The sequence below is a fragment of the Vipera berus genome (assembly GCF_964194415.1).
Source record: "Vipera berus genome assembly, chromosome: 11".
NCBI classification, from domain to species: Eukaryota; Metazoa; Chordata; class Lepidosauria; order Squamata; family Viperidae; genus Vipera; species Vipera berus.
The window spans coordinates 9,060,340-9,085,189 of NC_138214.1; the positions used below are offsets into that span (position 1 = coordinate 9,060,340).

At 43.7% G+C, this 24,850-nt stretch overlaps 2 protein-coding genes across 3 annotated transcripts in view; both read right to left on the bottom strand.

Moving 5' to 3' along the window:
* SASH3 (SAM and SH3 domain containing 3) overlaps positions 1 to 7,188 on the bottom strand; it is a 15,540-nt gene extending 8,352 nt beyond the window's left edge. For both annotated transcript variants that reach the window (XM_081336622.1, XM_081336621.1), the window contains exons 1-3: positions 6,958 to 7,188; positions 1,113 to 1,211; positions 268 to 411 (exon numbers count right to left, since the gene is read on the bottom strand). In XM_081336622.1, coding sequence (XP_081192748.1) covers positions 268 to 411; positions 1,113 to 1,211; positions 6,958 to 7,014 — 300 coding nt within the window. In that variant the 5' untranslated portion in view covers positions 7,015 to 7,188. The remainder of the gene's footprint in view (positions 1 to 267; positions 412 to 1,112; positions 1,212 to 6,957) is intronic.
* Positions 7,189 to 10,711: 3,523 nt separating this feature from the next.
* XPNPEP2 (X-prolyl aminopeptidase 2) overlaps positions 10,712 to 24,850 on the bottom strand; it is a 28,497-nt gene continuing 14,358 nt past the window's right edge. Inside the window, exons 10-21 of the mRNA XM_081336369.1 lie at positions 24,571 to 24,769; positions 22,451 to 22,540; positions 21,091 to 21,200; positions 19,801 to 19,878; positions 18,964 to 19,035; positions 17,257 to 17,317; positions 16,305 to 16,374; positions 15,356 to 15,460; positions 13,728 to 13,787; positions 13,095 to 13,171; positions 11,982 to 12,080; positions 10,712 to 11,906 (exon numbers count right to left, since the gene is read on the bottom strand). Of these exons, the coding sequence (XP_081192495.1) occupies positions 11,706 to 11,906; positions 11,982 to 12,080; positions 13,095 to 13,171; positions 13,728 to 13,787; positions 15,356 to 15,460; positions 16,305 to 16,374; positions 17,257 to 17,317; positions 18,964 to 19,035; positions 19,801 to 19,878; positions 21,091 to 21,200; positions 22,451 to 22,540; positions 24,571 to 24,769 (1,222 nt within the window). The 3' untranslated portion in view covers positions 10,712 to 11,705. The remainder of the gene's footprint in view (positions 11,907 to 11,981; positions 12,081 to 13,094; positions 13,172 to 13,727; positions 13,788 to 15,355; positions 15,461 to 16,304; positions 16,375 to 17,256; positions 17,318 to 18,963; positions 19,036 to 19,800; positions 19,879 to 21,090; positions 21,201 to 22,450; positions 22,541 to 24,570; positions 24,770 to 24,850) is intronic.

Consider the following 24,850-nt stretch of genomic DNA (forward strand, 5'->3'; position numbering starts at 1 on the left):
CAGAACCTGCAAGGTCTTTGCAGGTGCATGCTCTTTTTTTTCTGCTTTCTCAAAACCACACAGAGAAGGAAGCGTGCGCGTGTTTGTGTGTGTAAGAGAGAGAGAAAGAGAGAAATGGAAAAAGCATGCAAATAGGCTTAGAGGAAGAAGTTAAATGCTAGGCAATGGTGAGAGAGTGAGACTTTTTGGAAGGAGGCATCTTAATACGACTCTCTTGCACAGACACACGAAGACACAGTGTGGAGCAGAGATGGTCTCCTCTCTCACCTGATCGACCAAGGCTTTAGCCACTGCCTTGCCTGTCTTCCGGTTCATGGTGCGGGAAATGGCGGCTCTCCATCGCTTGCCCAGCTTTGAGCGTCCCTCGTCATCTGGGCTAGGTGGCGGATCGGAGTGCTTGCCTTCAGGAACCTGCGGAGAGAGCCAGGGACCTTGGGCTTTCCAGGAAGGCAGAAGACAACTCATGGGTCTGGGATTGTGTGAATTGAGTTCGGGAATGGACCTTCCTAGCTTGGGACACTGTCTTTGGACTCAGATGAAGTCTGCCTTTCAGAAAGCGAACCGTTTCTCTGCCCAACCAGCGCACTACTACAGCGATAGATAGTCCTCAATTTATGACCACTCGTTTAACGATCCTTCGAACTTAAGATGAGGTTGGGAAAATGCGACTTATGGCCAGTCCCGCCCTTCTCAGTGCAGTCCTCTGATTAAAAAATTTGGGTGCTTGGCAACATGTGTTTACCACGGTTGCAGTATCCCAGGGTCACGTGATCGTCACTGGTGATCTACCCAACCGACTTCCAATAAGCAGAGTCAAGGGGTGTGTGGGGTGGTGGTGAAACCAGATTCATTTCACAATTGCGTGATTGGCTTAATGAGTGGGACAAAAAAGTCATAAAACCAGGCGCAATTATCGCTTAGCAACCGCATCACTTAGGGATGGAAGTTCCCGGTCCTAGTTGCGCATTGAGGAGTCCCTGTAAGTTTAGAGTTGGGAGGGACTGTCCACTGATAATAGAGGGATTTGAGCCAGGATTAGTGGCAAAGGGGACAATGAGAGGCCAACAGAAGTTGTCATTGAAAGGGTACCAGAGAGGGGGATGGGGCGTTACCTCCTCCTCTTCGAGGCTGAACGCCTTGGTGTTCATCAGTGGGGAGCTGGGTTTCGATTTGGCGAAATCCTTGAAACTGCTGGACCGCTGCAGCGACAGCTGTGGAGAGAAGCCAGAGAGGGTCAGGAATAGCACGGATTGCAGAGCAGAGAAAGCCCCACGGGCCTTGGGAATCTTGCAGCTCTCTCCGTGTTTGTCTTTTTTATTCATTTTATTTTGTTTACATGCCCCCCACCCCCATCTCATCATGCCTGTGACTCTGGGCGGCTTACGGTGCCCTTGCTTAGAGAGTTAGCAGATGGAGCTCCAGCCAGAAGTGGATGGGGTTGCCAGGAGACCATTGTTCTTTTGCCTTCTCCATCCCTGGGTGCCTCTTAACACGGGAAGGCAAAGGTGTGCACAGATGTGAACCCTCCCTCAGAAGAGGAGGCAGGGGATCAGCGAGCTGGGTGGTGCAGAAGGTTACACAAACATCTTAAGTTCTACTTCCCATCTCCATTTTCTCCATATTGGTTCCCCACCTCCCCAATGATGACAATAATGAAGAACAGGTTAAACCCAGGCCTGGAACAAGAGAGGATTTGGACAAGAGATGGCCTGTTGGAATTATAACTCAGTATCAGAGAAGGAAGTAAGACTTCTTAGGAAGCTTGAACTCTGGGAGATTGTTAATTCAAAAGCCAATGTGGTGTTCTGGTTAAAGTGCTGGGATAGGAAGTTAGGACACTTGGGGGTCAAACCCACTCTCAACTCCAGAAACTCACTGGGTGATCCTGGACCATTTTTCAGCTAAAACTCTTGCAAGGGTCTAAAGAGAAAACATGGAAGAGAGATCACTAAGCAGACTCCCTTGCTCCTGAATGAAAGGCAGAATAACAGAGAGTTGGAAGGGACCTTGGAGGTCTTCTAGTCCAACCCTTTGCGTAGGCAGGAAGCCCTGTATCATTTCAGACAAATGGTTGTCCAATCTTTTCTTTAAAACCTCCAGTGTTGGAGCACCCACAATGTCTGGAGGCAAGCCATTCCACTGATTAATTGTTCCAACTGTCAGGAAATTTCTCCTTAATTCTAGTTTTCTCCTTGATTTGTTTCCATCCGTTGCTTCTTGTCCTGCCTTCTTGTGCTTTGGAGAGTAGGTTGCTCCCCTCTTCTTTGTGGCAACCCCTGAGATATTGGAAGACTGCTATCCTGTCACCCCAGTCCTTCTTTTAATTAAACTAGAGACACCCAATGTCTGCAACCGTTCTTTGTATGTTTCAAGCCTCCAGTCCCCTGATCATCTTTGTTGCTCTTCTCTGCACTCTTTCTGGAGTCTCAACATCTTTTTTATATTGTGGCAACCAAAACTGGCAGCCTGGCAATCTCCTACGTACTTACATTAAGGGAAAAGCTTTTCTTGCTGTTTCTTCCCAAGATCAAATCTGGGAAGAGGGAGCCAAGCTATTCTCCAAAGCACCTGAAAGCAGGACAAGAAGCAACGGATGGAAACTAATGAAGGAGAGAAGCAACCTAGAACTAAGGAAAAACTTCCTGACTGTTAGAACAATTAACCAGTGGAACAACCTTCCTCCAGAGGTGGTGAATGCTCCAACACTGGAGGTTTTTAAGAAGAGACTGGACAGCCATTTGTCTGAAATGGTATAGGGTTTCCTGCCTGAGCAGGAGGTTGGACTAGATGACCTCCAAGGTCCCTTCCAACTTCTTCTTCTTCTTCTTCTTCTTCTTCTTCTTCTTCTTCTTCTTCTTCTTCTTCTTCTTCTTCTTCTTCTTCTTCTTCTTCTTCTTCTTCTTCTTATTATTATTATTATTATTATTATTATTATTATTATTATTATTATTATTATTATTATTATTATTATTATTATTATTATTATTATTATTATTATTATTTCAAATAGCATCTTGCCTCTGCCTAGCCATTTCTGGTTTTTTGCAGCCTCATTAAAAGGTGGTGTTTTTTTTTAGGCTTGTGTATTCTTATCTCCCTGGATGCTCAAAGAATGAAATCAAGAGTAGAATTTGTCTTGGGCTACCTCTACACATGTGTATAGGAGGGACAGGTTGTTAGCTTGTCGGTACTGCTCACTTCTGAATAACTGGGTTGTCTGGATGCTTCTAAGTTGATCTAGCTATGTTCTGACTGACTGCCCCTCCTCCCTTTCTCAGAAGCTCTTTCTCTCTTCCCCCCCCCCCGCAGAGTTGCTCAGAATTGACACGTAGATCAATACCGTGCAGAGGAAGTGGGTTAACATCAGGTGACCAACAACTGCACTTTCCAGAATTCAAACACCTGGCAGAGTAGCAAAAAGCAGCTACAAGTTGAGGGTGGGTTGATTTCTGCTTTGTTCAAAACAAGGGGCTACAGAAAACCAGGTTGTACCAAAAGCCAATTTGGTGCGGTGATTCAGGCACCAAGCTAGAAACTGGGAGACAGTGAGTTCTAGTTCTGCTTTGGATACAAAGCCAGATGGGGGTGACCTGGGCCCAGTCCCTTTCTCTCAGCCTTAGGAAGGAGACGAGGGCAAACCACTTCTGAAGCCTTGCCAAGAAACCTGAGGATTAATCCAGGGAGGAGGATTAGGAGGAGGAGGATTAGGAGGAGGAGGAGGAGGAGGACGACGACGACGACTGGTGAATCACATCTAGTCACTGGCCTCTTGTTTGCCTACAGACCCAAATTTATGAAAATGTTCTCCAAGGGAGGAAGATCCATAGATCTTATAGGCAGAGTCTCCCTACGTTTATTTATACAGTGCGTAGAGGAGAAGGAGAAGAAAAAACACACATGCATGCCAACCGATGCATGCCCACTTTTGGATACCCCCAGAAAGCCACATGCTCAAAGCCCAGAAACCCAAATACGTGCCTCAGTGCATAAGGGTGAGTCCAGGATGCTGAGGTGTAGCAGGCAACCACAGGATGCTGAGATGCAACCTGAGTTCCAGATTCAGATACGCACATGCAAATAATTGGTTAGCAAAGACTAAGTGAGAAATCAGTCTTCTTCCTTGGAAGAGCAGGAAGCATAGACCATTGACCCAAAGATACACTAACACCAACCCCATTTCTGGAGGCCCTTACATTGCAGGAGGGAACCCTGTACTCAGCAAACCTGTGTGCTTTGCAAAGCTCATCCCCAAAGCGTATAGCTGCTATTTTCTCAGAAACCCAGGGGCTATTCAGAGACTCCCAGATTGCAAGCGGTAGCTTGTTATGCATGAAGCAGATTGAAATGGGCGCCTTCCCTGAAATTAGCCTGTTCTCAAGCTGATTTTGTGTCGACATTAAGCTCATCTCTTCATATTGTAGAGAACTGGGATTCTGGAAAGAAGGGAGGAAATGAAGAGAAATGGTAAAAGGAGATGTTTTTTTTTAAAGGAGATTTTAAGGATGACCCAACCAGCAAGAAAACTTTTTTTCTTTCAGCCCTTCATCCTTGTTTTTTTTAAATTAAAGGTTCATAGGAGCTTGCTAAGCTCATGTGCATCACGCTAAGCCATTGTTTACTTAAGCCTGCCTTACTTAAACCAAAAGTGATTGAGTCCATACAACCTTCTCCTTAAACCAGGGTTTACAAATAACAGCTGACTTTACAGAGTAAGCAGAGTAAGCTAAACCATGGCCAAAGAGGTCACATTGCATGGCTCAGTCTAACAGCATAACAGAGTTGGATGGGACCTTGGAGGTCTTCTAGTCCAACCCCCTGCTCAAGCAGGAAACCCTACACCATTTCAGACAAGCGGTTGTCCAATCTCTTCTTAAAGATAATCTACACTCTTCTCACATTCTGGTGGAAAGCTGCTTCCAAGGGACGATCCTCGTGTATCATCTTAAAACAGCAACAAAAGTAGGTTTCTCTGGAAACACAGAGGTATCTCGGCGCACTCAACTGCTTTGAAACACATCGAATTTGGTACTCAGTGCATTCTGACATGAAAATTTTGTCCTGGTACTCCTTGTTTGTTTGGTACTCGACACACAACGTATCGGCATCGGCTGCCTTGTGACTCACTACATTATTCCTTATGGGAATAATTTTATTTGGGACCCATCATTTTTGATATTCATCACACCCCTCGGAACCAATTCAGGATGAGTACCCAGGTACTACAGTACACCATTGGTCCATAAATCTAACCTTACAATAAAGGTACAGTGGAGATAACATCCGTGGTTTTGGTTTCCTGTCTGGGCTAGCTTGAAGGACTGACAGTCCAGGAGGATCCTATGATTGATGGTTCCAGAGGCCAATTTTGATAGTACATCTTTCAGACTCTTACCAGCGTGATTTCTGTGCTTGTATAAAATCTGAGACACAAGAATAGCACCGTGCGGAAAAAATATCCTGCTTTTTTTTTCCTCCCTAGTAATACACATTCAATCTGATGAAAGAGGATCCGTTCCTTTTCTATTTTAATTTTTTAAAGAAGAAGAGGGTTTTTGGAAATTCTCCTAAGAGGAGCAGATGTTTCTGCATTTTAGTGACCAAAGAATAAGTGTGAATAACTTGTCTCTTTGTGCCATCAACTCTCCAGTGATCAAAGGGCAGTGGCTCACAACGTTTTCTAAACCCCGCGCCCCTAGAACGCTTTTGATACATTCTCACACCCCGTACAAAAGTTCAAAATAACAAATTATGCACATATTTCGAAACTTCTAAATCCAGGTTTTCGCACCCCCTGGAACATCGTCTTGCACCCCGGGTTGGGAGCCCCTGATCTAGGGCCACCTTGCCTTCCCCCACTTTAATCTCAAGGAAGGAAGACTCTCACAGAACTTTTTCCAACTGGGAAATGAGGGCAGCCGGGGAGGCTGTAGAGAGATGGAATGTCGTCTTACAGAAACAACACAACTGATAAAATCAGTGGCAAAATAGGACCCGGAGAAATCTGGGGGAAAAATCCGAATCCCCAAGAATAAGCTAGAAAAATAGAAAAAGAGAGGAAGGAAGGAAGAAAAAGAAGAAGAAAGGGAAGGAAGGAAGGACGGAAGAGAGAAAGAGGAAAAAAAGAGAAAGAAAAAAGAGAAAGAAAAAATAAAGAGAAGAAAGAAAGAAAGAAAAGAAAGAGGAAAGAAAGAAAGAAAGAAAAAGAAAGAAAAGAACAAAAGAAAGAAAGAAAGAGAAAGAAAGAGAAAGAAAGAAAGAAAGAAAGAAAGAAAAAGAAAGAGAAAGAAAGAAAGAAAGTCAAAAGTCAGATACATCACAGATAAAGAATCATGATTTGGGAGTAGATCGTTGTTTGCTCTAGCAATAGATTCTAGTGGATTACTGGAATACTCCTGATGTTAAAAACAATCTCGCTATCCGGAGACATCTATGAATGCTGCTGCTATCAGGAAACTTGTTCTGGCAGCAGAAAGCAACACAGCCAAACCACATCCAAGGACTCTTATTCAAAATGGTTCACTTATCCAGGCAGTTACAACAGTTCCTCTCTCTTTCTCTCTCTAGTGCATCTCACTCCTTGCGTGCTCCTTTTCATTAGTGTGTGACCCACAACCTTTACTGCTGCTGCTGCAGGAGCTCCTGAGTGGTTGTGATGGTTCCCCTGATGGAGGAGACCTCTACTCCACGTGAGTCGATCAAGAAGAGACACAGTGTACAAAACATGGAGGGGGGAAATTGTACGGATGTCTCTAATGGGGTCAGGGCTCATTTCCCTCTATGGACTGTTGAGTTCCTAACTTGACACCAGCCATTCCCCCCTCCAGATTCCTACAAACTCTACCCAAGGTAGGGAATCCACGCTACCTTCTAGACTTCTTCATTGCCTTGCAGCCCCTTTTAGTGGGTCTGCCGGCCAGTTACCTTGCAAGGGCTTAAGGCAGACCTGCCTCCACTCACCTTCCTCTTTTGGACTGGGTCCTTCTCGCTGGCATTGGATGGCTTCCGACGCAGCATGGTGCCACTTCCAAGGGGCCTCAATTCATTGATGGGCAACGCAGGAGGATGCCAGAGAGAGGAGAGCAGAGGAGCACGAGAAGCCCAGAGGCCAGGAAACGGGCAGGAAATCAGTGCATCACATGCACCTCCTTTCCCAGCAGCTGGGCCTCTGTGAGAGACGAAAGCGACACCCAGCCCGGGCGCTTGCACATTTTAAACAGGAAGGAAGTGGCAACCTGACGTTCATGAGGACTGGCCTCGCCTGAAGCTACAGAAACGATAGATGACTTTGGGAGGAAGGGAAGGGCCAGTGTTGTGCGACACCTTTTGTTTTTGAAGACTTGTGGATCTCAAACTCCCAGAATTCCCTTGCCAGCATGACTGGCTGGGGAATTCTGAGAACTGACGTCCACAGCCTTTAAAGATGTTGAGACTCTGGAAAGAGTACAGAGAAGAGCAACAAAGATGATTAGGGGACTGGAGACTAAAACATGTAAGGAACGGCTGCTGGAATTGGGTATGTCTAGTTCAGGGGTCAGCAACCTGAAACAGTGAAAGAGCCACTCGGAACCGGTTCCCTCACAAAAGGAAAAACTGGGAGCCGCAAAAAAATGTGTGCACATGCGCGTACATGCGCACATGTGCAGAACAGGGTTTGACTGAAGAGTGGAGCCAAGGTGAGATATGCACCTACCCTGCATATTTGAATTGATTGGTTGAACTTTTTTAGTCCCACTTTTTTTTTTTGGACTGCACATGGCAGAGGACTGGGAGCCGCAGGAGACGGTTGAAAGAGCCGCATGCGGCTCCGGAGCCGCGGGTTGCAGACCTGTGGTCTAGTTTAATGAGGAGAAGGACGAGGGTGGACATGATAGCAGTCTTCCAATCTCTCAGGGGCTGCCCCAAAGAAGAAGGAGTCAAGCTATTCTCCAAAGCACCCAAAGGCAGGACAAGAAGCAACGGATGGAAAGTAACCAAAGAGAGAAGCAACCTAGAACTAAGGAGAAACTTCCTGACAGTTAGAACAATTAACCAGTGGAACAACCTACCTCCAGAAGCTGTGAATGCTCCAACACTGGAAGTTTTTAAGAAGAGACTGGACAGCCATTTGTCCGAAATGGTATAGGGTTTCCTGCCTGAGCAGGGGGTTGGACTAGATGACCTTCAAGGTCCCTTCCAACAACATCATCATCATCATCATCATCATCATCATCATCATCATCATTATTATTATTATTATTATTATTATTATTATTATTATTATTATTATTATTATTATTATTATTATTATTATTATTATTATTAAGTTGCCAAGGTTGGACAACTCTAATATAGGACAAGGCTGAGCCACTTTGGTTTTGCTAAGATTGGCAGAACTATCAGAATGTATGTACGTCCACGAGATGGCAGCAGAGAGACAGAAGCATCTAACCCTGTGCTACCCTCTTGTGTTCATCTCGATCTTTGCAGCTCAGATCTGATATCCCTAAATTTATGGTGATAGATAGACCAGTAAGAGCAGAGAACTGGGGCGTCTAAGATTGCCTCTCTATAACATTTCCTTAATTTTTAACCAGCTTTTCATGTTCAGTGCAGGGAAGCAATCCCTTCTGCTCTTATTTTTACCTTTATAACATGTCCCCACCCCCCACCCCCCTCCACAGAACGATGGGCTTGTTGCCTTTGAAGATTCTTCAACATTTTTGCAAACGAGACCGGGAACTGCATCTATTAGTTCTTACAGGGGAGAAAAAGGATCACCAAGGGTTGACTGATTTTTTTTTAGTCTTAACCCCCGGCAAAATTTGGAATTTGAATTAAAAATGGCTAGAATGAAGATCTTCTTGCTGGTATTTTAAAAGTGACAAATCAGGTTTTGTTCCACTTGAATGCAGTTATATGTCAGATTTCCCCCCCTCTCTTTATATACCCTGTGTGCAGACCCACAGACCCAACACACATACACACACACACACAAAGAGAAAGTCACATTATTGTTCTTGTTGCCATATTGCTGGTTAGAGCCTAAAGTTGCATCAATTTTTAATCCCCAAACACTCTAAACTGTTGGAGAACTGCCTTACCGCTAAGACAGCTGCACAGAGACACCCCAGAGTCACCAAGAACCAAGCCTGACTTGAAACAGACTTTAATCTTTTAGATCCAGATAATAATTCCCAGTTTGTTACTTCCCTTCCACCGCAAATATCAAAGTTGAATCACATCCATAATTAATAAAGTTATAATGAGGGTTCTTTTTTCTCTCCTTTATGCAGAGTAATGATTTGGACATAAAGGTCACAGAGCATGTCATTTCCTGGTGGAACGTAGGAGCCGATTTCAGTAAGTTTGTGAGCAATTCTACGCGTGTGAGGTTGCTCTGAGGAAATCTGTATAGAAAGCCTGCAATCCTCTGACTTTGGAGGGCAACCACCTTGCACCACCCTAGTTTCGTGGCGCAAGTTTGGACAAATTATTTCGCTTGGGGCCTCTACGTCACCTGCCTTGCCTCAGCTCTTCTGAAGATGTTTTCTTTCTACCCCCCCCCTCCCCCCCAATGTCACTCATTTGACGTTCGAGATCTGAAGCAGTGAGGGAGAAAGAATCAAGATGAAATCTGTCAGAGCAGGTGAAAAACACTGCCAAGCGGGAAGCAGAAGAGGAAAGTCTACGTACTGTGTAAATAAATGTAGGGAGACTCTGTCTATGTCTATGAGATGAGCGAGCTTTGAGCCATCTGTGGATCATCCTCCCTTGGAGAAAATTGTCATAAATTTGGGTCTGAAGGCAAACAAGAAGCCAGTGACTAGATGTGATCCACCAGTCTTTCTTCTTCTTCTTCTTCTTCTTCTTCTTCTTCTTCTTCTTCTTCTTCTTCTTCTTCTTCTTCTTCTTCTTCTTCTTCTTCTTCTTCTTCTTCTTCTTCTTCTTCTTCTTCTTCTTCTTCTTCTTCTTCTTCTTCTCCTTCTCCTTCTCCTTCTCTTTCTTCTTCCTTCTTCTTCTTCTTCTTCTTCTTCTTCTTCTTCTTCTTCTTCTTCTTCTTCTTCTTCTTCTTCTTCTTCTTCTTCTCCTCCTCCTCCTCCTCCTCCTCCTCCTCCTCCTCCTCCTCCTCCTCTCCCCTAATTTCTCCGGTAGAGGATAAATTTGATTCCTCTCTGGAACACCTCAGTGCAAGTGGCAAATTTGGAACTCTAGACCTGCTGCAACCAAGCTACCACCTACCAAGCTGCAGGCAGGTCCTTTTTTGAGCTGCTGAGGGCTTCCTTTTGAACTGCATACTCAGCAGGTGGCAAAGCAGGGCAAAAGTCCTGAGTTTTAGATTTCCCAATGGTCAGACCCTTCTTCCTATTGGAAGCCACTCCCACGGTCATGGAGGTAGTCATTTACTGTAGTCGCTCTCTAAACCATTGTTTCTTGACCATTGGTTTCTATCTGGAAAGCCTGGCTCCTACTTTTCTTCCTCTTCAGCCTGAAAGATGGAATCAACCATCAGCCTGTCCGCCCTCCATGAGGCACTGTTCTTGCCAACAGTAGCCACTCTGGGCTTAGCCCCCCCCCACTCTAATTTTGTTATATGACGTTTTTACGAGGTGATGTGGATCCCCAGGCACAGATGGTGCGCAGATTTGCCTGGGAATTCAGCAGGACCTTTCCCCCCCCCCCCCGCCTTCTCCATTTCAATCTTCAACTCATTAAAAGATAACACTCGATGAAATTCTTTAGAGGTAATTTTATTAGCAGCACCTGTCTGGCTGGTTTTTGCAAGAGGACCGGATCAGTTTATGAAGGGATGGTCTATCCGTGGGACGAACCAACCTCATGAATGACAGCACTTAGAGGTCCCAGTGTGTTTGGGCTTCTGAACGTGGCCGGTCCGCGTTATGAGCGTAAGGCACCGCACCGTATGATACCAAGCAGGCGTGCCGTTCTCTCTTCATACCCTCTTAGTATGTGTACCAAACAATGATTAATCCTCTGAGGCAGCCTCCTCCGGCCTCCAGCCCTCCAGATATACAGGTAGTCCTCAACTTACGACCACAATTGAGCCCAAGGCTTCTGTTGTTAAGTGAGATGTTTGTTAAGTGAGTTTTGCCCCATTTTGTGACCTTTTCTTGCCACTGCTGTTAAGTGAATCAGTGGGTAAGTTAGTAACCCAGTTGTTAAGTGAATCTGCTTTCCCCATTGGCTTTGCTTGCCAGAAGGTCGCAAAAGGGGATCCCGCAACCCCGGGAGGCTGCGACCGTCGTAAATGTGAACTCGTTGTTAAGTGTCTGAATTTGGATCACATGTTCACGGGGATGTGGCAAAAGGTCATAACTGTGACAAATGGTCCTAAGTCGCTTTTCCCCCCAGTACCGTTGCAACTTTGACCGGTCACTAAATGAACTGTTGCAAATCAAGGGCTACCTGTATTACCTCGTGAACCTTAAAATTTGTATCTCCCCTTCCTTCTTCCAGCCTCTGCTCCACCTGGGCTCCCAAGGCTTGGTCCGGGAGAGAAACAAAGAGTGGATTTATACAGTTCCAAGCCTGAAACCAGATGCAGGAGACGCTTGTGATCCCGACTGTGAGGGGAAGAAGGCTTCTTCATGACATTTAGAGGCCTAAAATGGAGGCTGGGGAGATATATAGGGACTGAGGTGGATCAAGGCCAGGAGAGCAGGATCGCAGGGCACAGCGCAGCGAGGAAGCCGTGGGGTGCCCCCGGATCAATGTTGAGCCGCTGGCAGGAGGCCAGAAGCCAGGGTGCTCACTGCCAAGGTGCCCAAAGAAGCTGCCAGCACTGAGCCGTGCGAGAAAGGCTCTGTGTTCTTCTCCAGCCATCGGTATTCCTCCTCCAGCTGACGTCTCTGCAGCTCAGGCCCAATGACCTGGCGGATGGTCTCATAGTACCTGTTGATGTACTGGATCTGCGGAAAGACAGAAGCGATGTCCAAGATGGCGTCCCTTGGCTTGGTCCGCTTACCCCTCTAGGCCTCCTTTACCTGGTCCTGGGAGAGGAGACTCTCGTTGATGAGGTTCCGTGCGTAGGGCACCAGGGACACCACCTTGAAGGTCAGGTAAGGGTCTTCCTGCACTGGATACTGCAATCAATAAAGAGGAGAGACTCAATTCTTGTAGGACATGCGTGGATCAGGCTGGGACCCCGGGTTTGCCCTTCAAGGGGCAACTGGCATTTTGGAAGGAGCCCAGAGAGACGTCTTTGAAAGCTCCATGAGTCAATGCAGACCGCAATGCATTGGAAGGTAGGTGTTGCTTCTTAGAGAAATACATGCACAGAAAAGGAGGGGATAGATTTTTCATTGAAATTCTGTCCACAGGGACGAGTAATCTCCTGCCTGCTTGCCAGCCAGGGTCCTAACCACTACACACATCTGTTATTACAAGTATGGATGCTTCTAATCTGCTCAGTAACCAGAAGATCTTTGTTATCTGCCATGACACATTTTCTTTTCCCCTCCGAGTTGTCTCCTGGGGAGTCAATTCACCAAACTCCATTGTCAAGCCTATGTGGACTATAGGAAGGAGGTCCAGGCCTAAGTTGATTGGCCTGCTGCAGCTCTCATGGCCTGTTTTTATTGGGTGCAAAGAATCGGGACCACACCTTAAATTCCAGTTAAGTTTATTTATTGCTCATGCCTACACACAAGAATCTTGTCAACTAGCAGCCGGCACTAAATTGGCGCTAGGTAAGAATCAATAGAATTCAAGAGGGGTTGAACTTAGATTGTTTGTGGGAACGGAATGATTCTAGGCTGATTCCTCGCTTGACTCCGGCCCCACGCTCTGCCTCTATTTTCTCAGTCAAAGTTTATCTGGAAATCAGCAAGTTGGGGAAGGCTGATAAAAATCCTTCCTCTTTTCAACGTAATAATTGTTGGGATAATCCCAGATTCCTTTTTCTCAGGGACCTCCAGCATGCCATGGATGAGTCTACAGGTAATATTCTAGATCCTGCAAGTCTTTTTCTCTGCATTGCTATATATCTACCTGCTAAGGCTGCCTTTCCTAGCTCGTCAGATGCAACTGTAATGCCCAGAGGCGATCCTCCGATGCATGGCATGTTGTGAATGGACTGGTAAAAGCAAGTGTCTCACCTTGGTCTTAGCTGGTACCACAAGTGCAACATCCTCAATACGGATTCCAAATTCCCCATCATGATAATAACCAGGCTCTGGAGGACAAAGAAAGTTAGAAAAGGAATCAGGAACAAAATCTGAGATGCCTCAGATTTTTTAAAATTTATAATTGTCTAATGTTTATGTAAAGAGGGATGCAGTGGCTCAGTGGGTTAGACGCTGAGCTTGTTGATCAGAAGGTCAGCAGTTTGGCGGGTCGAATCCCGAGTGCCGCGTAGCAGAGTAAGCGCCTGTTACTTGTCCCAGCTTCTGCCAACCTAGCAGTTCGAAAGCACATAAAAATGCAAGTAGAAAAATAGGGACCACTACGGTGGGAAGGTAACAGCGCTCCGTGTGCCTTTGGCATCTAGTCATGCTGGCCACATGACCACGGAGATGTCCTTGGACAAGCGCTGCCTCTTCGGCTTTGAAATGGAGATGAGCACCAGCCCCTAGAGTTGGAAATGACTAGCACGCCTGTGCGGGGGAACCTTTACCTTTACCTTAATGTTTATGTGTTTTATCTGGTTGTAAGACCCTCAGAGTCACTTTGTACTGTGAGATGGGGAGTGGGGGCCAATAAATTTTATAAATAAAATCAGGTTGACCTACCTATGGAAGTGAACATCCCCTTATCCAAAGGAACATTATTAGACTGGAAGCCAACAGGCCCTGACGGAGGAAGAAAAATGTTATTTTTGAAAATCCCAAGGAGTTATTTGGCAAGATGTGCTGCTTTTTCCTGTGACTTTCCACGACAAATACAAGGTATCTCACAAGGCACTGTGCAGTGGGTTTCACAGCCACAGCTGAAGCACATCACAAAATACTAGGGAGTGTGGCTCTGCAAATCTCTCTTGGGTAAAAGTCAACACCGTTCCAGCAACTGGATAATCAAATCAATTTTCTGAGTTGGGTAAAGCCAGCTGATTCGATTGATAAACGTTGTTCTGCAACCCCAGAGGAATCATCCAGATAGAACCGGTTTTTTTTAAAGGAAATTACTCTGATGATACGATCAAACTGACAATTCAAAGTGAATTAATGTGGATCTTTCAATCAAGCCAATCATTTCAGTAAATTGGATTGGACCTCATTGACACTGCTTACGAGGAAGCTGCTTTAAATCAGGACTAAGGAGCTGCAAAAATCCAAATTACCACGAGATGCCAGCAAAGCAATACAGGAAACCTTGAATGATTTCTAGTGACTAGTGGGGGGTTTTGCAGCCAAATAAACGGCCATCCTAGATCTAGTTTTGAATTGTCTTCACTCTCTTCTTCTTCTTCTTCTTCTTCTTCTTCTTCTTCTTCTTCTTCTTCTTCTTCTTCTTCTTCTTCTTCTTCTTCTTCTTCTTCTTCTTCTTCTTCTTCTTCGGAGTTTTAGATATTAATCTTTCCAAGTATATCTGAAGGTGCTAAAGCCTGAACTGGAATTTTCTGTGGGAACTCTTATCCAATGATGCTGTTTCGCAAAGGTGAGCCCATCATCTCAAATCATAAGGACGTATTCCCTCTTTGCAACGGCTATTAAGGAAGGGCACATTGAAGCCTGAGGGACAGAGGACACAACTCCCACGAAAACTGGTCCATCCAGGAAAGTATTTGGGGAATGTGCTTAGCAAAATGTAGAGATGAATGGTGAGAAACTCTGGGAAACCTATGTAGGGGGCCCTTGGTGCTCTCTGAGCTGGGTTGTCTTCTTGCAGATGTTTCATTAGCAAGCTAGGTAACATCATCAGTGGTAGAAAAAGGGAGGTGTTTTGCTCACTGGCAGGGCAAACCACTTGCATATAAACAGAGAGCAAACCCCTCTCCCTTTTAGCACTGATGTGGTTACCTAGTTGGGTCATGAAACGTCTGCAAGAAAACAACCCAGCTCAGAGAGCACCAAGGACCCCAGAGTTCAACCGTGAGCTACAGCCGTTCTCTTCTATCGGTAAACATATGTATAAAAAACCCCGGGCTTTTCTCCATGAAATCATCCTATCTGTTCTAGGACTGAAGAAACTATCGAGTCAATTAGAATTGAACTGAATAATTAAATAATCAAACCGGCCCTTCAGGTGCTGCAGAAGTACAACGCTCAGCAGACCCACCGGCTTGTAGAAGCAGTTGTAGCAACATTTGGAGAACCCTAGCTTCTCCATTCCTGGTTGACACTGACCACTGGTGGTTCCCCACCAGATCTGCTGTCACTGAACAGCCAAAGACCTGCGGTCTGACCCGGATGCCACTTACATTCGTGAACGGACAAGAAGTTGCCGATGCCATGACCGGTGCCGTGGCCATAGTTCAGCCCGGCTTCCCACAAGGGTCGGCGGGCGAAAGATTCCACCAATCTGCCTGCAACACAAAAAAAATCAAATCTTACTTACTCTCTGCAGGGAAAATGTTTAGGTTTCTCTCTTTTTCTCTCCCCCCCCACCCCATACATGCAAGTTGATTCTTTGCTCTAAATATATATTATTTATATTTATATTTATATTTATATTTATATTTATATTTATATTTATATTTATATTTATATTTATATTATTTATATTTATATTAATATTAATATTTATGTTTATATTATTTATATTATTTAGTTTTAATTTTAATTTTAATTTTAATTTTAATTTTAATTTTAATTTTAATTTTAATTTTAATTTTAATTTTAATAATTATTTTAATTTTAATTTGTTTAATTGTGGGCTAGTCTTAATTTAATTCTATTTTAAAGTGTACTTATTTGTATTGTTTTAACTCGAAAATCTCGCTGACAATGTTGCCTAGTTTGGTAACGAAACGTTCAGGAAGTATATTGAAACAAGCTTGGAGAACAGAACCACAGCCAACGTCTAAAACCCAAGCTACAAATATTTCCAATTATTTCAGAATTATTCTAGCTCTGCTTCTTTCAACATCCTCTTTTCCAGATGCTCCAGAGAGCTGCAGGTTATTCCGGCCAAGGATTTCAAGAACACCTCTGGAGCCCATCAAGCTGGTAATATGAGTAGACCCCCGTACCGTATTACTTCTCAGGTTCTCTTCCCTTCAGGAAACCCTGCTTATATCTAGGCCCAAAGTGTTGAGACTTGTCGGAGCTGAGATCACAGTCGAAGAAGGAAACCCAGGAAGTCATCAGTAAGGATATTAGCTTTTCTTGCTTTCTTTATCCCCCCTCCCCTACCTCCCAACTTCTCACCTGGCATTCTGGGTGGGAAGACAAGCTTGCTCAAGTCGATATTTCCCATCAGCACTCTTGTGTAGGCTTCCTAGAGGAGAAAAGACCATGCTGGGAAATCATGTTTGGAAGGGGAAAGGGTGAGCTGACTTCACAGTTAACCCTAAGCTTAGCATGATTTGTGAACCCAGAATACGCATAACTACGGTTTCCAGCAAAAAGGCTTGCACGAAGAACATGCAGAACAGCAGCCCAGTTGTTACAGACTAAAATAAGTTTAAATGAAATAAATCGGTCTGTCCCGGAGTAGCACCTTTCTCTCTCACAAGACCTCCATACTCCACCTCTCCAGTTATTCATCCAGTATTCTATTGAAACTAGTATCAAAAAATACATCCTTTCGCCTTCTCTGTATAAAGCACTTCTCCTCTAGCTGTTGGAAAAGAGACCGTGGTACATTTTAGGGAAGATTCTACTCTGCACTTTGCTGGACAAAATACTTGATACTCGATTCTTTTCATCAGAAGTGCTTGTACCTTCTCCCAATTAATTAATTTTCGCCAGAGAGCCTGAATTGGATGTTTTTTGGGGGGAATCCTACTCCTGCTCCCCCTGAGGATGGAGTTAAGATTTCTTGGACAGAGCCAGCTGAAAGATTACTCCTAAAGTCAACTCATAGCGGTGTGTTGAAAAAAACCCCCACACACCACCTTCTAAGCCAGGGGTAGGCAACCTTGGCTCTTTTATGATTTGTGGACTTCAACTCCCAGAATTCCTGAGCCAGCTCAGGAATTCTGGGAGTTGAAGTCCATGAATCATAAAAGAGCCAAGGTTGCCTACCCCTGTTCTAAGCCAACAGCATCCTCCCAGCGAGGAACTAAAAAGTGAGGCACCTCTGGAGCTTCTTTGGAGGAAAGCCGCATCCGCCACTTTCCAGGTGTACCGTTCAGGTGTATTTGGGAATCAGCCTTACCTTCTGAAAAGCTGTGGGCTCCCCCCAGTGGATGGTCCGGGTGATGTCTGTGGTTCCGTCACTAGGAAATGAGAAGAAACAAGGAAGAAGCTACTTTAAGACGGAACTTCCTCCACTCAGATCCTAGCAAGCCACGGCTCTTCAGACCTCCCGGGACAATTATGAGAGCGTGGCTATCGTGTCTGCTTTACAGGGCAAAACACTTCGGTTTTAGCACTTCTAAAGGACGGGAGATAAGTAAAGCCAGGTCTAGTATCCAGTCCCCAGGTTAGCAGATCAGGGACAGATTTCCAATGCTGGCTTATTTAATAAGAATGGTAACCAACTGCCCCAGTGTCTATGGGGATTCTCAGTCATCCAGGTGACAGTTATCCTAAAGGTGCCTTTTTCAGGAGACAACTGGACTTCCTTGTTTTTCCTTTGAAGACATTTCGCTTCTCATCCAAGAAGCTTCTTCAGCTCTGACCAGATGGTGGCGAATGGAAGGATTCAGTCAGAGCTGAAGAAGCTTCTTGGATGAGAAGCGAAACGTCTTCAAAGGAAAAACAAGGAAATCCAGTTGCCTCCTGAAAAAGCACCTTTGGGAAAATTGCCCCAGGGCTGCACAATAAATCATCTAGGCTCCTTTTAGCACTGCAGTTCAAAACTAAATTCTTTGATTCCAAAGGAATAACTTTTGCCTCAAATTCTTTGATGAATTGAAGGCTTCCAGTTTCTTTTAAAAGGTAAATTCAGGATACCTGCCTGTTTCTATCTTAAAAGAGAACACTTTGAAATGCATTTTTAACCAACCAGTGATGGATGCCCTATTGGAAGACCTGAAGGACCAGGCTGGGGACAGAACCTCCTTGAGAAAAAATTATCTGTCTGTCTGTCTGTCTGTCTGTTTGTCTGTCTATCTATCTATCTATCTATCTATCTATCTATCTATCTATCTATCTATCTATCTATCTATCTATCTATCTATCTATCTATCTATCATCCATCTCTATCTATTTCTCTCTCTCTCTGTCTCATCGATCTCATCCTATCTATCTGTCTATCTATCTATCTATCTATCTATCTATCTATCTATATCTATCTATCTATCTATCTATCTATCATCTATCTATCTATCTATCATCCATCTTTATCTATCTATTTATCTGTCTGTCTGTCTGTCTGTCTGTCTGTCTGTCTATCTATGTAGTTGCTAAGGCTCAATATAGACTTAAAGGTAAAGGTAAAGGTTCCCCCGCACATGCGTGCTAGTCGTTTCCGACTCTAGGGGCCGGTGCTCATCTCCGTTTCATAGCCGAAGAGCCAGCGTTTGTCCGAGGACGTCTCCGTGGTCATGTGGCCGGCATGACTAGACGCCAAAGGCGCACGGAACGCTGTTACCTTCCCACCGTAGTGGTCCCTATTTGTCTACTTGCATTTTTATGTGCTTTCGAACTGCTAGGTGGGCAGAAGCTGGGACGAGTAACAGGCGCTCACTCTGTTACGCGGCACTCGGGATTCGACCCGCCAAACTGCCGACCTTCTGATCGACAAGCTCAGCGTCATAACCCACTGAGCCACCGTGTCCCTAATATAGACTTAATGGGACCTAATAAATTATATTAAACAGCTATTCTCTGAGCATACTCCAACATCAACACTTAGCAGGAAAATCCTTTGAAATCTTTCCACCGAATGCTGGCAACTGTCCCTGATGGCCATACTCACAAATATTGGCCCCCAGAATCCAATAAGTACATTTCATTCAGAGACAGCTTTCGAGAAGTAAGACTGGACGGGCTGAAAGAAAAACAAGGAAAGGTACGTTGCCTTCAAAGTGATCCATAGCTAAAGAGGATCAAAGTTAATCCCACTCACACACTTCCTCAAATCTGATGGCAATATTAAGCCTGACTCTAATGTATTATTATGAACACATATCACAAAGATTTCAAAATATCTGCAGTACATTGACATGACATCTTATTACAAACTGGTTGAGTGGAATGTCTACCTGACCAGATTTTTACAGATCCCAGTTTTCCTCCTGGCTCCTGAAGTGGACTGGCCAACAGTTCAAACTAATTCCTTCAAATCCAGCAGGGATGGGCAATCTTTAGTCCCCCAAATATTGTTGAACTCTAACTCCCAGCAGTCCCAGCCAATCATGGGAATTCCGAGAGGATGGGAACTGCTCTCCAACAACTTCTGGAGGAATGACTGTCTCTGCAAGAAGACATCCTCTCCTCCCCAAGTAGCTTACTAAGTGCTTCTCAGAAGCCTACAAGCAGGATAGGAGGAGAAGGATTTTCTCTCCGGGGTCTGGTGTTCCAGAACCACCAGATTTCTTTTTCCCCCCAAAGTCGAGATATAAGCCCCATGAAGGCGAGCAGTCTCTGAGAATCCGGTCCCTTCAAATGTTTTTCTAACTCCACTTGCTCAATAAGGAGGAGCTTCTATACTTAACATGAGTGAGATGTTTTTCCTTTTAGGAAAAGGGGATATTTGCCTGTTCTGCACCCTCCATAAAAAAACCTTCCCTTTCCCCCCTCTTCTTCCCAGCACCTGTAATGAGCCAGCGCTGCGTTCAAGCCACTCGCTGAGATGGTCTGAAAGCTTGGCCCTTTGCAGTGCAGCTCTTCACTGTGGACGAAGAAGAAAGAACATCTGGCGGTCAGTGAGTGGGTTCCCAGCTTGCGTTAAAACACTCCCCGTTTCTTGAATGACCTTCCAGTCGCTGGATTTGCATAGTTTTCTAAGCTAAAACTTGAACCCTTCACATTATCCTTTGGTGCAAATGGCTCGTCTATTTCAATATCCTATGAGTTCAAGAGAGTTCTCTAGTTTGAAATATCAGAACAATTTGATCTCTGGTTGACAATTCAAAGTATCCAGATGCCAACCGATTTGTGGAATCAAGTCTTGGACAAATCCACAAAATTTTGCACAACAGCACCAGATAGATAGATAGATAGATAGATAGATAGATAGATAGATAGATAGATAGATAGATAGATAGATAGATAGATAGATAGATGATAGGATGGATAGATATAGATAGATAGATAGGTGATAGGATGGATAGATTAATGATAGATATTGGATAGCTAGATAGATACTGTAGATAGAGATAGATAGATAGATAGATAGATAGATAGATAGATAGATAGATAGATAGATAGATAGATAGATAGATAGATTAATGATAGATATTGGATAGCTAGATAGATACTGTAGATAGATGATAGGATAGATAGATAGATAGATAGATAGATAGATGATAGGATGGATAGATAGATAGATAGATAGGTGATAGGATGGATAGATTAATGATAGATATTGGATAGCTAGATAGATACTGTAGATAGAGATAGATAGATAGATAGATAGATAGATAGATAGATAGATAGATAGATAGATAGATAGATGATAGGATGGATAGATAGATAGATAGGTGATAGGATGGATAGATTAATGATAGATATTGGATAGCTAGATAGATACTGTAGATAGAGATAGATAGATAGATAGATAGATAGATAGATAGATAGATAGATAGATAGATTAATGATAGATATTGGATAGCTAGATAGATACTGTAGATAGATGATAGGATAGATAGATAGATAGATAGATAGATAGATAGATAGATAGATAGATGATAGATAGATAGCTTCCTTCCTTCCTTCCTTCCTTCCTTCCTTCCTTCCTTCCTTCCTTCCTTCCTTCCTTCCTTCCTTCCTTCATTCTGAGGAATAGGTACATTCATCCAGTTAATGTTTTAACTGACTCTCCATTTCTATTATTTCCCCTCTGCTTATTAGTGACACCTCAAATTGCCCTATTTAGACTGACCTGCGTAGCGTGTCCAGGTAATTTGCTCCGGACAACTCATCCACTGAGTTCTTGGGCACGTTCTTTTCCAGCCACACCAAATACCGGATCAGCGCCACAGCATCTCGTATCTGAGCAAACGCAAAGCAAAGAGGCCACTGTCGGTCACCCCGCCCCAAAGTAGGAGTAGAAGCAGGGAAGGGAGAGGCTACAATGCCAGGATTGGATAGAAAAACACCTGGGCCCTGTCTTGTCTTGTTTTTTGTTTTGCTCCAGCCAGACTTAATGGTCCTGCCCTCTGAGCACTTTCCCCGGGTTAGTAAAACCCTTGGAACTATATTTATACAACAGTCTGCTTGGTTAGTTTGAATAATGTTTGCATTTATGTGTGTGTGTGTGTGTGTGTGTGTGGTTTAGCCTTATGTGCAAATCTGGCTTTTGGGGTTAGTGCGATCCAGTCTATCGGGAGAATTCCCCCTCCCAGATAGATTAATTTAATAACCAAGTTAAACACGGTGTGTGTATACACAGCTACTAAAGTGTGGGTTCCAGGACCAATTTCCAGCCTTGCTGCCTTCCCGAGCCTATTTTTATCTTGAGTGAAAACTGGAACATTAGCAAAAAGCCTCTCACACGTTTTAAGTCTCTTTACAAATGTGATTCAAAATGCAGAGCGGGGAAGGAGAGTTCTGAGCGTGTGGTGAAAAACCAGCTTGCAGAAAAGAATAGACAACACCCCGATCTAATATATCTGCAGTTAAGGCCAGCCATTTAGAGAAAGAAAAAAAAAAGTCCCACAAAATCGACGGGAACTTGGTTAGACCAATGTACATTCACGACTTGCAGATTTGCGGGGAAGAGTTTCCTGTTATACGGACGCAGGCAGTCCTCAACTTACGACCCCAATGGAGCCCCAAATTTCTGTTGCTAAGCAACTCATTTGTTAAGTGAATTTTTGCCCCATTTTACGACCTTCCTTGCCATGGTTGTTAAGTGAATCACTGCAGCTGCCTTTTGAGACAACCATGACCTGGAGGACAGAGAATCTCCGTAGAAATGGCAAAAAAGGTAATTAATAAAATGAGATACGACTCACTTAAATGCCTCGCTTAGAGACGGACCTTTTGCTTCCCCTGCGGTCATAAGTGGAGGACTAGCTATACGCTGTGTTCTTCTAACCTCTGCCTCTCTGCCCCTCTCTCCTTCAGATTTTGGGCCTGTTTGCTTCACAAAGCTTCACAATGCAACACTTGAAGTTTTTCCAGCTATGGTGGAATCCTGAGAGGAGTTCCTTTTTGTTCATTCCTGAAGGTGCTTTGGACCTCGGCTCTCAAGGTCGTTGCGGCGCATGGGGTGAGTGTCCCCACTGTGGATTACGTACGTGAGCAGCTTCCATCATCTTTTGCTCTTTCGAGTTCTTGACAGCCTTGGAGAGCATGACAGGAGAGAAATCGTCTTCTAAGAGGTTTTCCTATGAACAGGAAAGTGGGAATTTAGAGTGGAATAGAATGGAATTAGAAATAATAGAAGAGAAGAGAATGATAAAATACAATAGAATTATAAAATAATAGAATAGAATATAGAATAGAATAGAATAGAATATAGAGTAGAGTAGAGTAGAGTAGAATAGAATAGAATATAGAGTAGAGTAGAGTAGAGTAGAATAGAATATAGAATAGAATATAGAATAGAGTAGAGTAGAGTAGAGTAAGAATAGAATAGAATAGAATAGAATAGAATAGAATAGAATAGAATAGAATAGAATAGAATAGAATATAGAGTAGAGTAGAGTAGAGTAGAATAGAATATAGAATAGAATAGAATATAGAATAGAATAGAATAGAGTAGAGTAGAGTAAGAATAGAATAGAATAGAATAGAATAGAATAGAATAGAATAGAATATAGAGTAGAGTAGAGTAGAGTAGAGTAGAGCAGAGTAGATGGAGTGGAGAGTGGAGTGGAGTGGATGGAACAGAACGGAACGGAACAGAACAGAACAGAACAGAACAACATAATTCTTTATTGACCAAGTGTGATTGGACACACAAGGAATTTGTCTCCGGTGCATAAGCTCTCAGTATACACACATACAACAACAAAGTGATAGATCCTAAATTATAGTTAACAATCATTGAAGATACAAACAACAAGTGATAAATCATAGGATGCCAATGGGAAAAGAGAGTAGGAAAGATGAGAAACATGACAATAGCAATACAGCCTACTACAGGGGTCAATTTCATAGGTCTAAGACAGCGCTGTGGGAATTAGAGCACTTTCTTGAGCTACGCACCTGTAAATGCACAGCTGGCCACAAGCCATCACTGGGATCTGGACATAAAGAGCCATGGCAGCCCGGTAGTTAGAACGCTGCATTGCTGGCTAACTCTGCCCACTGCCAGGAGTTCGATCCTGATGGGCTGAAGGTTGACTCAGCCTTCCATCCTTACAAGGTTAGTAAAATGAGGGCTCAGATCGTTGGGGCCAATATGACGCTTCCGTAAACCGCTTAGAGAAGGCTGTAAAGCTCTGTGAAGCAGTATACAAGTCTTAAGTGCTATTGCTATTGGTATGTTTCATTTCAGGCCAGGGTGATTCTGGGATGGAGCGCTCCTTACAAGAGCTTTTGCTGCTGTATGAATCTCAGAAGATCTGTAATGTTCCTCTACTGGAGCTTCATGTGGGACAGGAGGAGAAAAAAAAATGCTAGCTTGTCCCCAGAGCCTGACTTTGCCCCAGAAGCTCAGTAAGAAAAACTGGAGAAGAGGCTTAGCAGATCTACAGGAGGCTCATCCAGGGATTAAATATTAGCCAACTGTATCACTCACGACAGCAAGTTCCATTAATCAGTTGCATTGATCTGCCCTCTCTTTCTTTGTGTTTCATCTTTAAAAGTTTCAGCTGTGGACAGCAGCACTGATGTCTTTCCTTGTCGTGATTCTGGAAGATTCACGATCTATGGGATCAGCGCTAGGAAAAAGGAAGTGGAATAAAGCTCTCCTTAAGTGGGTATCAAGCATTTATCTTTTTTTTTTATTTTTTTTCTCCCTCCTCCTAGAAATTAAGAATTACATTTGCCTTGATTTGCACTTAGGAGCATGGTGCAAACTGTAGCACAGATCCAATTCTTTATTATTATTATTATTATTATTATTATTATTATTATTATTATTATTATTATTATTATTATTATTATTATTATTATTATTATTTTAATTGCTGATGGCCTGATGTAATAACGGACATGTATTTGATAGTTATCCACTTCTAGTTGCACAATTGGTTCTTCTAAGATGATGTTGTGATTCTGCTTAAATCCTGGTCTTTTTTTTTTAAAGCCTGTTTAAGTTGTTGGGTTCAACAGGTGCTAGAAGAAATAGCTCATAGGTGGGGAGCAGTTAGGAGATACTCTCCCTATAATCGTGGGAGAAACTGTAGGATTAGAGTAGGGTGGGAAGAAGAAGAATAAGCTTATGTTTCCTTTTACTCTTCTCTCTTACTTGTGGGATCTCCTTGTAAAGCCCCAGAGTTGTGTACTCGGTTCCAATCCAGACGATCACCCCATCTTGGTGGGCATATTTTCTCAAGCTGGCACCTATCTGGTCGTAGTCTTCCACCTTCACACACGGAGATTCTGGACACCCTGCTGTCAACATCTGGAGTGCTTCTTTGCTCAACCGACTCCGGTTCGTAAAGAGACTGGGGGGCAAACGTAAGTTAATTGAGATGTCCAATTGGAAATGAATTTAATAGGGGAAGTGTAGCCTTTCTCAATGTTGG